At 39.1% G+C, this 12,499-nt stretch overlaps 1 protein-coding gene across 1 annotated transcript in view; it reads left to right on the top strand.

Annotated features, from left to right (window-relative positions):
- The first annotated feature begins 4,153 nt into the window (after nucleotides 1-4,153).
- NXNL2 (nucleoredoxin like 2) overlaps nucleotides 4,154-12,499 on the top strand; it is a 36,820-nt gene continuing 28,474 nt past the window's right edge. The window contains exon 1 of the mRNA XM_044064518.1: nucleotides 4,154-4,804. Within this exon, the coding sequence (XP_043920453.1) occupies nucleotides 4,503-4,804 (302 nt within the window). The 5' untranslated portion in view covers nucleotides 4,154-4,502. The remainder of the gene's footprint in view (nucleotides 4,805-12,499) is intronic.

The following is a 12,499-nucleotide window of genomic DNA, read 5'->3' on the forward strand; positions in this document are numbered from 1 at the left end:
AGGTGGGTTTGTCTTTTGAGCCTTGCCTAAAAAAGGAACTATGGGGGTAGCAAGAGCCTTTGCCAATATCCGAAAGCCCAGGGGCGACAGGTGCAAGCCGTCCCTAGCAAAGCATCGTGGCTTGTCGAGCATGTCATCCCAGGCTGACAGGCTTTGGATCCCCTTTGAATGACACCAATACTTAAGCCAATTGTTGAAATTGATCATCTTGTCTTCATATTGTGGCATCATTCTTGGTGAGGGTAAGATGCTACTCAAGGTCAGGGTCATACCGGCCTGGGCTACATGCTCAGAGAGCTCCTCTATGTCTCTTTTCATGTAGTCCAGGGAGGTACGTCTCAGGTCATTCACACCAGCATGGACAATGACTTGGTCATATTTGTACTTGCCTTGGAGTGACCTGAGTGCTTGTGTTATGTGGAGGATCCTAGCGCCCGACAGGCAGCTCACTGTGACCTTCTCCTTGTTCAGCCTGGTGAGCGGGACGTCAGTGTGCCTGACGATAGAGTCACCTATTACAAGTGTATCAGGTGTGTTGTTTAGCCTTTGGGGTTGGGAGGGTGGCCTAATGGTTAAGGTGTTTGCCTTACAAACACAAGGTGCAGGGTTTGAATCTCACAAGAGATAATTGGCTAGGCTTAAAATGGCTCACAAAGGCAGTTAGCTTAGTACCAACCTATGAACCTATGAACCTATGAACCTTAAGGGCTGTGACTGTTCGGCACCCTGGCTTTGTGAGATATGTGTTGCATGTGTTTTGTTTTGGGGTAGCGGTTGCTTGGCTGTCTGCTTTGGAGGTCTCTGCTCCTTAGGCAGATTTTTATTTAGAGCCTCTGAGTATGTTTTTGTGTGTTTGTGTTTGGTTTGCTGTCGTGGTAGGTCTATGTGAGACTGGAATTGTAGTGAGTGTGGTTTCTTTCTCCTCCTGACTGGTTTCGCCAGTACTGAGTTGAGAGAGCTTAGCCTCCAGTATGGCTATATGGTTGCATCTCTCACATGTGTTGGAATTTGTTGGGAGGAGGAGAGGGTTGTCTGTGTACATGAGGCAGTTGTAACATTGCCTCAAGATTCCCAGTTTCACCAGCTAGACCGGAGAGGAGATTGACAACTGACCTTTGAACATGCTAGAATAGTATTGGGAATTCCTTTATAATTGAAAAAAAAGGCCAATGGGGAACAAGGTACTCAAGGGGAGTTTGTGAGGGTGTAGTGCTTTTAATATTTTAGTGCTGACTTATATAATTGCTTTAGTGAGCAAGTGCCAGGTAACTTAAATGCAGTGTGTTACAGGTAACTTAAATGCAAAAATGACAAACAGTAACTTTCTTTCAAGTGAAACAAGGAAATAAGTACAGTAAGCAATGCAGATATCACTAGGGATCCACAGAAGCGCTGAAAAGCCGCGTTTTAGGTGGAATTAGCGTTTCAGGGAAATAACAAACAAACAAACAACAAGCATACAAACAAAGCTAGATTCAGCAGGCCTGGATCTAGTCTATGCTACAGCAAACAAGGTGTACCAATTTCAGTAAGAAACAGTTCAAATATGCAGGCACTATAAGCCTTTAACCAGAAATTCCCAGCTCAGAAGGGCAGAGTCCAGCCTCTCCTCCCACAAGAGTGCAGACCACGAACCTTCTTAATGTAAAATAACTGGCCTAAAGCCCAAGTGCTTAAAGCAGAACTAATACACTTTTAGAATAACAGACACTGAGCCCTCAATCAGCAGTTCACAACTTAAAAGGATGTAAGCCATTTCATTTGGTACATTGTCTATTGTTGGTCCTGGCCTTGTTTTTCAAACACATAATAATGCCTGGCTTTTCTACAGTTGCTTGAGGTGAAATTGCTTGAGCATCAGTAGCACATAGAAAAAAAAGACGAAAGGCATAACGTCATTGCATTTTCTAAGAGTTAACTGGCAAGTCCCCTGCAAAAAAAAAAAAAAAAAAAAAAAAAAAAAAAAAAAATTAAAATTGATTTTTCCACCCTTACGTATTTTGAGCATTTTTTTGTTCTTTCAGCATTGGCTTTAAGTGTATATGTACAGTGATATCACTCAGTAGCAACAAGTACTCTTTGTGCAAGAAGTTCAACCCAGCCAGCACAAGACTGAAGATTTTTGGAAGTGACTCTTCTTGGAACAGCAGAATAATGCAGAAAATAACTGACCTCTTTCCGGCTGTCTCTTAATTTGTTTGTCTTGAGTCAAACTTGGTAGATGCAGTGGCTGAAAATCCTAAAAGGTGGGACACATCATATAACAATTGCAAGAGTAATAGCCATTTTAGAAAATAAAGAGGAGTAGTCATAACTTTAGCTATCATGCTTTTAATAGAATTGTTCCACTTCCTTTCTTTGTGGGCTAGGGAAGCCATAGGCGAAGGTTTTCTACAAGCATATGTAGAATATGGTCTCTCAAAAGTGGTCTCTGACTGAAAAAAAAAACAAATGAATTCTGTTCAAACTACCTGTAATTTAATTTGCCTATTCACTACTCTAGCTTCCCAGAATGAGCACCTCTGCTCGCTCTGTCTTGGAAAAAAGCTAAGTGGCTGCAGGTCTAACACAGGGATGTGAGCTCTTTCTTGGGTTCCAACTATACCATCTTCTAAAGGTTAATTCATTCCTAGATGATTCAGGAATATTATCAATAAGGGAAAGAAAGAACTTACACCCTTTGCGCTCACCCTGAAAATGCCCCTCACTTCAAACTCCTTCCAGAACATTATCAATTGTTGAATAATTGTTAATGCCGTATCAGAAGTTCTCAGGAGAGTTTGTGAACGATCATTATTTATTAGCAAGAAAGATAGAAATTTGAGGGTTATTATGAGACAGCCAGTGGTGGTATAATTTCCAGATGACAAAAGAGAGATACTCATTAGCATCAATTTTTTAATATGTGCAGATTTATTCAGGATTATATTGATTTTTGTATTGTTCTAATACCAATCAGACATGGCAATCACTGGTTATTTCATGTGTGCTTCTAAATACGTATCATATGTAACCGTGCACAGCACATGTGAATCCTTTAAAGTTGAAAAAAATTGAAAGAAAATAAAGGATAAGTGTATGTAAATAAAGTTTTAATTTTTAAGTAAACTATTACATTCAAATTTCTTGCGATGAACTATTAAATGATTTAAAAATATGTATGAATGTTCCACTCCCATGTGGCTAAATCATGTGACTGATACTTATTTTAAATTTTGTAGGTGTGAATTGTTTCATTTATTCTGAAGAAGTATCTGTATTTTTGTAAATGTGGTGAAAGCATTAAATGAGTGGTGTGTTTAAAGTGATTTATTTGTTTCAATAAAACTGGACAGCAGTCTATGTTTTGCATCTTCCTTGTTTTATTTATTGGTTTTCTTGAGATGTTATTCACAGAGCAAACAGAAGTACTGTTTTTTATTTTGTCTGTGCTAGTCAGTGCAGCAAATTCTCTTGCTTTATTGCTTTTCTTTTTTTTCTTCTCCATTTCTCTTCATTGTTTCTCAGAAATGTTACTGAAAGCCATACTTTTTCGGTTCCAAAAAGTACTCAGGAAAACTAAAATTTGTTCAGCTAATGGAACAATTTGACTTCCTCCTCTTCATCACAGTGTGATCATCCGACCCAGAATCATGTCTATTTTGTAGTCACTCCTTCTAAAGTCCAGTTACTGTCCTGTTTTCAGAGTGCTTCTGATGGCAAACCCATAACAGAATACCAGTTAAATTCAGCAAAAAGCCTGCATTTGTACTCTGATGCTATTCATTGTTTCAGTCAGTACCAAAGTTTGTGTTTAGCAATTTTGTAAGCTTTTTTCTTTCAACATAAATTAAACTATTATACAAATTTTGCATATATAATTTGTTTTACAATCTTAAATACGTAATGTATTTATTTTGGTGTGTTTTGTGTCATTTGTCATCATTTCCTAAGCTGCATTGAACTTTTGATGAATTGCATTTAGAATCCCCCATTCATTATTTTTTTTCTACCCAATACTGTAAATAAGAGTATATTGTTGATCTACATATTTTACAATGTGATATTTTTTTGAAGGAAAACTTCCACAAATTATGTTTAAAGCCAAGTGTTTTTGTGTTTATTTCTTTACAGAGGAATTTCAAAAGTCTGACATTCAGAGACTGAATAAAATGAATATTATGGTACTTTGAGTCATTGGAACTAGTGAACGTTTGACCTTTTAACTGTGCTAGTAATGTGCTGTAGCACAACACAGTGCAGCTGTGAGTAAATGTTACCTTGGTTAATCCTCCAAAACTGGTAAACCACATGCAGTCCAAAGTAATACTATAGCACCAGCACTGGAACATTGCAGAAACACTATTACTCTGCATCTGAGAACAAGAGAGCAACGTGTACAGATTTGGAAACTGGACTCTAAAGAACATAAGCCATTAAAGCGCCATTACTAAGTTAAAAGAAACCATTACTTCTTCAGTAAATCAATATTTAGGATCACTGATTTTAGAAACATTCAGATAATGGTGGATGTGTTCTGTGGTAGAACGCTTATTAATAAAGATGGTGATCTTGTAGACCCCGAGGAAGCACTACGGAATAAAATTGTTGGTATTTATTTTTCAGCAGGCTGGTGTGCTCATTGCAGAGATTTTGCTCCAATCCTGTGTGATTTCTACACAGAACTGGTGGAAGAATCTGACCATCCAGCCCAGTTTGAGATTGTCTTTGTTTCCTCAGATAGAAGTGCAGATGAAATGGTAGAGTATATGCATGACATGCATGGAGAGTGGCTTGCACTGCCCTGGCACGATCAATACAAGCAGTAAGTAAAAAATAATCTTAATACATTCTTAAGTAGTGAGCATAGCTTTGAGTATGTGGTCTAAGCCAGTGATGGCGTCCCTATGACACGCATGTCAAAGGTGACACGCCACAAAATTTTGGGTGACACGTCAGAGATCACCATCACCCAAGTTACCAAAGACACTGCATTTGCATTCATTGCTCATGTGAAGTGCATTGAATAATTTTGTGCCAGGAGCTTTTGACTCTCCAAACCCAAAAGGTTCGCCATCACTGGTATAAACAGTACTCTGAGTTCTAGTATTGTGCTTTTAACTGTAGCATATTTGTAATGTAATTTGTCAGCAAACATCAATATTTGGAAATACACTAGGCACATTTTCACATTTCATTTGTATACTGGTCAGAGTGTAATGTGTGTGTGTGTGTGTGTGTGTGTGTGTGTGTGTGTGTGTGTGTGTGTGTGTGTGTGTGTGTGTGTGTGTGTGTGCGTGCGTATATATATATATATATATATATATATATATAAAATGTATGTTGTGTGTGTATATATGTATATGTGTGTGTGTGTGTGTGTGTGTATGTATATATATATATATATATATATATATATATATATATATATATATATATATATATACATACATATGTAATACATATGTATGTGTGTGTATATATATATATATATATATATATATATATATATATATATATATATATATATATATATATATCTATATATGTCCACCACTAAGGACGAAGAGATTCTCCCACCCGGGTATAATATCTTCAGGGCTGATCGTGTAAAGAAAAAGGGTGGAGGAATAGCTGTTATGTTTAGAAATACCCTGAATATCCTTAGGAATCCATTACAACCTCCTATAATCTCTAACTTAGAACTTATTGCCCTAAAGATATGCCTAAACACTCAAAAATGCATCAACCTCATTGTAATCTATATCCCACCAGGGAAGAACACAGAAAACCTGGAGCAAACCTTGTGCTGGTTAGCCACCAGTTACCCACAAGAAACTATAGTACTTGGGGACGTTAATATAGACTGGTCCCTCTGTTCTACCCATATAACCCCACAACCTATTAACCTACATGGTTTTTCCCAAAATATCCTATCCCCAACTAGAATAGGCAATACTCTCCAAAAAGAAAGTACCATTGACTGGATCCTTACCAATAGAGACTCAAACAACTATACCACAGGCACCCTTCCCAGTGATCTCAGTGACCACCTAATTACCTATATTATTAAACATAAATGCCCAACTTCCAACCCCCCCCCTTATATAGACTAATCAGAAACAAAAAGAAATTTGTCCCACAACTATTCCTTGCTGACCTAAAATCCTGCAACTGGTCCATATTAAAAACTCTACCCCTCCAGGAGAGTGTGTCCCACTTCAACGACACATTCCTTAAGATACTTGACTCACATGCCCCATATAGACAAATTAGATCCAAAGTACGTATAGCACCTTGGCTAACTAGAGAAACTAAAACCAAAATTAAACTCCGTGATCAGGCCTGGGATAAATGGAGAGCCACAAACCCCCCCCAAGATCGTACTAAATTTCAACAGCTAAGAAACACTACTAAAACAGCCACTACCCAAGACAAAAAACAATACTTCTGCCACCTCCAGCATAAACACCAGAACAACCCAAAGAAATTCTGGGCAGGTTTTAACAACCTCCTGCACCCAGGTAAAACTACTACCCCAACCCCTGAGAAACTTATTGGGAAAGATCAGGAAGAAGTAGCCAACACCTTTAACTCCTTCTTCACCGAGACTATCCAAACACTAGCCAGTCAACTAACCTCCTCTCCCCCATCTGCCACACAACCTCATGATGATGCCCCTACCCCTTTTAATTTAAAGCCAGTCTCTTCCTCCTATATTCGTACCCTCTTAAAAAAACTCAAACCAACCACCCTAGCGGCTGACCACCTCCCAGCGGAATTTTTACAAATTGCATCCGATGTTATCGCCTACCCCATATCAATCCTTATAAATAGAACTATAACTGAAGCTAGCATTCCCTCTATTTGGAAGATTTCTTATATCATTCCGCTTCACAAAGGAGGTACCTCCACGGAAACATCAAACTACAGACCAATAGCAATACTGTCCCCAATAGCGAAAATTATGGAAAGATGCGTCCACAAACAACTCCTTCACTACCTAACCCTTAATCATCTCTTGTCTGACTCCCAGCATGGCTTTCGCCCCCACCACAGTACAACTACTGCCCTTCTTTCCTTTGTCGACACCATTAATAACAATCGTAACAACAAACTAATGTCCTCCGCCCTCTTTCTTGACCTATCGAAAGCATTCGATATGGTCAATCATCAGCTCCTACTTAACACCCTAGAAACCCTACATCTGAACACCCCAGCACTAACCTGGTTCAAGGCTTACCTCACTGGTAGGCAACAAGCTGTCCTGTGGCAAAACAGACTATCAGGCCTGCTCCCCAATACCATAGGCGTTCCTCAGGGCTCGATACTAGGTCCACTTCTGTTTTCCATCTTCATAAACGACCTTCACTCAGTCATCCCTAAATCCACCTGCATTCAATATGCCGACGACTCCACCCTGATCTGCTCAGATGTCTCCCTCTCGAATCTCCAAACAACTATTCAACTCTGTTTCACTCTAGTAGAAAAATGGTTCACCGACTTGAAACTCCTACTTAATCCAACTAAAACTAAATTACTACTATTTTTCCCCAACGTCTTCTCACCCCTAGGAAAAGAACTCCCAAATACTAACAATATAACCTTCCATGTTAAATCCAACAATGGGACCATCATAGCCCCTGTCACCAGTACCAAACTACTAGGTGTTACTATTGACCATAAGCTCAAATTTGACATACACATTACCCAAACCGTAAAATCTGTTAACAAAAAACTTGGATCCATGTACAGAATAAAAAACTTTTTAACCCCTACTGCCAAATTAACTATTGCCCACACGCATCTCCTCTCCACCCTCCTCTATGCCTCCCCGGTCCTTTCTTTCCTCAATAAACGGGAACTTAACATGCTCTCTCTTGCCTATAACCACATTGCTAGATTTATAACAGGTTCCCCATATCGCACCCACCATTGCCTTAACCTAAGGAAACTTGGCTGGTTGGAACTGCCCAATCTTCTCAAACTCAACCAACTCACTGAAGCTTGTAAAATAATCAACCAACCAGATAGAACTCCCTCACTGTGCAGCATTCTGACCCCCTACTCCAACCTTAATAGCCTTCGATCATCTAACAGCGTCCAGATCCTAACCATTAAAGCTAAGAACTCGGGTGGTGATGCCCTCTATGCCAACTCCATTGGCAAGCCGTGGAACTCCCTGCCAAACTACCTAAGACTTACAACCTCGCACAATCAGTTCAAAAACAACCTTAAAGAATATCTTAAGACACATTGGCTATGCCCATGTTTGGAACCTGACTAACTTATAGATCTCAAATCTACCTAGTCCCATACCACCTTAATCCAATTCCCTTACGCGGATCATTAAAATCTCTTGACCCCACAATGTAAGCTGATGATTCTTGATCTAGTCTATATTCACTTAGTATATGCCAAATAACTACTATGTATAACCTGCTGTTGTTCTTTTGTCTTATATAATATCTATGTTGTTCCTATTTTTTTTATCCTGTAAATGTAACATGTATTCTCTTTATGTAACATGTATTTTCAACATGTATTTGCCATTTTGTTGGAGCTTTTCTCCTCGGGCCTCTACTGAAAAAGGATATGTCTCCAGCTAGACTAGCCCGGTTAACAAATGAAAAATAAAATAAAATAAATAAATAAATATGTATATATATGTATGTATGTATATATATATATATATATATATATATATATATATATATATATATATATATAAATGTGTATGTGTGTGTATAATGTGTGTGTGTGTGTATATGTTTGTGTGTGTGTGTGTGTATATATATATATATATATATATATATATATATATATATATATATATATATATGTATATATATATGGGTCTCCTCCACATGGTAGAAATTTCACAAAACTGAAGAATATATGGCCGAGACCATATGATTGACTATTGAAATATCGACCATGCGGAACATGCATCTCCGTACGATGCAGAATGGAAAGATTTCTATTTTCCACACTGTAGTGCGTAAGTGCGATCTTGGAGTTGGTATATTTAAATTTCATGGGGTGTGGGTTGTGCAGGGGGGCTTGCCCCCCGCTAGAAATATGAAGGTTAGTGTTTGTTGTTTTTTAACATGATCGAAATTTCAAAAGTTTATCATATCGTCTCGGCCATATGGGATTCGGCTTTTTGAGATTTTGATCATGTATAGTGGACTCATACATATATGTATATGGGTCTAGGATATTTCACTGAATGCACATTTCACTGAAACTCAAATGACTGAACACAAATCACTGAAAGTACAATTCATTGAACCACAGTTCACTGAAAGTTATATATGGCTTTTTCCCCACTGTAGTGCGACCCTGGAGTTAGTATATATAGTAAGGGGGCACCACCCCCCACATATTTTAAGTATATATTATGTTCGGAAAAGAGTAATATATTGGAATTGCAAGTATCCATGTATATAGTTCAAAATATTTAAAATATGTGGGGGGCGGTGCCCCCCCCTTACTATATATACTAACTCCAGGGCCCCACTACAGTGGGGAAAAGGCCATATATAACTTTCAGTGAAATGTGTTTCAGTGAATTGAGCTTTCAGTGAAAAGTGCACACTAATTTGACTTTCAGTGAAATGTGCATTCAGTGACCTGCCCTGGACCCATGTATATATATCGGTAATATAAGGGGTGTATTCAGTGGCTGGACTACTTGGTCCCATTCTTCTTATTCCCATTCTTACGATGTTTTCACTAAACCTTGTGCTCCCTCATTTAAAGGTAAACGTGTTGCTAGGCAAGCATTCGGCAAAAATAAAAGGCTAATACCCCCCCATGATCCTCTATTCTTTTTGGATTCTAATGCAGCTCAGATCACATCTTACTGTGTATTATAGGAAACTTTGCATTTGTTGTCTAAAAAGCATAAGCCTTCTGGATGTACTTGCAGTGAACAGAAGATGAGCCTACATCCTACAGGAGCTGTATGTTCTGTCTAGGACCAGGGCATCATATTGGAAGTGCCAGCTTTCTAACTCTGTGATTCTCTGGAGCAGAAGAATAGATCTGGAGATAGTCTTTGTTCATTAACAAATCACTGGCATAAACTAAATTAATCATGTACAATCTAAATTCTTTGGAGGTCAGAAGTTGAAAACAGAAACACTCTCAAGGTTATACACACAAAACAGAATTATCCTGGCCTTTCTTTAGAGCAAAGTTGGTCGCAGTGACCACAGACTCCAGGGTGTTGTCCACTAGTTAGACTGTTAGTTTTTTTTTTTTTGTGGTCATGAGCAGAGCTGGAATGGTGCTTCAGAGCATACTTCTCAACTGTCCAGATTTTTGCCTCATATTTTTGGTCTGTTTGTCATAAAATTTGTGGTTTTCTGGAAAATCACTTGAGGATTGAAGTCACTAAATAATGACATACATTTGAGTTTCAGACTTCATATCCTTCAGAAAATGCATTCTAACACAAATCATGTTAGTGTAGCAACTTTCTAAACTTATAACAGCAATATTTAAAACTGGTCCATATTTTTGGGACTTTGCCTCCCATTATTTCAGACTTTGTCCAGATTTTTTGCAGTAAGAGATTGAGAGGTGTGCTTCAGATTGTCACCTCACAGGCAGGTGTAAAGCTGACAGCCTTCAGGCATTTGAGAAGACTCTTGAGTTCCCATGAGACATATATGTTTGATGTGACACAGGGCTACACTTCCTCTGTTTTCCTCTGAGTAGATCAGTAATCACCAGACAGTATAAAGCTAATCCCCTGCAGCATTTTTGCTCCACTGTATCACCACTGTCATGATTAACTTTGTAAATATTTTTGCTGTATGGTTAAATGGGTGAGGGATGTGGAGCAATGTTGTCTAGCAGTTTAACTGGAAGGCAGTGAAGGCCACTCACACTTGCCCTGTAGCAAGCTACTGGCTTTTTGTTTGATATCCTTTAATTGAGTGGCCTGTCATAATCCACCCATCTGTGCAAGAGGATCATATGGCTTTTGGTCAGGCACTAGCCAGTAGAAGCCATTTTCTCCTCTTTGACATTTCAGTTTATGAACCTAAAGAGACTGAGGTCTTTGTCTTTAAGACTAACACATAGGTCCTTATACTTTACACTGACACAGATAATGAGCCTTTCTTCCCCACTAACCCACTGTTTATGCTACCTCTTTAGGCATTTCACTGGCTTTAGAAGTACACCCCGAGTTACTCTTCTCCTTCGTCATTTCTGAACAGACATTTAGGGATGAAGGAAGATGAAATTTAAGTTATCTCACCCTTACAGATGATTACCAGGGATACTATATTTGCTGCTCTAAACTGTCAGGCATGAATCCTTTAGCACATAAAGGCTGACACGTTCAGACTACAGCCAGGCATGAATCCTTTAGCACATAAGAAAGGCTGACACATTCAGACTACCAGCTGAGTGATTTGTCAATATAACTTGACATTCTGCTGATTCCTGTTTTACTCATTCAGCCAAGCATGGGTTTCAAATCCCCAGCCATTGATTACTCTGCACCCTGACAAATGGTTTGGCACCATTTTGGTTATACATTTAATTATGAAGGGTGTGTCCATTTAAGCGTAACCTCACCCATGGTGACTGATGTGATCAAAGCATCACTATGAGAGCATTCCATGTCCTCACCCTGATATGAGTGATAGTCTCACACAGAATGACAGGATTCTTAAAGTAAGGTGCACCACACACACACACACACACACACACACACACACACACACACACACACACACACACACACACACACACACACACACATATACACAAACACTCACGTAAAGATGGCTACTGGGGATCACCAAGCACATGTCCACCTCCTACAAAAATTGGTTGCATGCAAGCTTCCACTTGCATGGGAGCAGTTCAGCCAACAGAGACCAACAAACACGTTCTAATTCTGCTTTGATTAACTGGTATAAGTCACTTACTCTGCCCCCCCCCCCCCCTGCTTTGCTGAATTGGTACAAGCTATTCACCCCCACCTTTCCCTGCCTGGGTCATATTCAAGGTTGTATCCTTCTACACCATAGAGAGAGGCTTACAGATCTTTCTTTCTACCATTTGGGAGGATCCAAGTACTCAGAGGTGTAGCCTGATGGCATGACATCAGACAGATAAGGGCCTGCCTTCTGTTGCATTTTTTGAGGGTCATTTGCCATAACCTGCTGCAGTTCCGCACATATAGGTTTGGCAGTATAAAGCTCATGAATGGTGATCACAATCATTCCTTGGCTGATCTGCTCCTTGTCGCTGATATAAGTCATTGCTCTCTATATTGGTGTCTCATGTCTACATACCAGAACATGAGTGCCTATGATCCACATCTACAGCACAGTCCCTCTCTTTGTGTATGCAGCTCTGTAGGTACGAGGACTCCATTTCCAATCTACCTTAACCCCATTACTTTCGCATGTAACTAAAAACTGAGTTCATATCAGATTCTCTAAAATGAAGATGGTCTTTCCAGGCCTTTAAGGCTCTGGAAACTCTTTTG

This window comes from Protopterus annectens, chromosome 2.part2 (assembly GCF_019279795.1).
Source record: "Protopterus annectens isolate FY-2018-M chromosome 2.part2, PAN1.0, whole genome shotgun sequence".
NCBI lineage: Eukaryota > Metazoa > Chordata > Ceratodontiformes > Protopteridae > Protopterus > Protopterus annectens.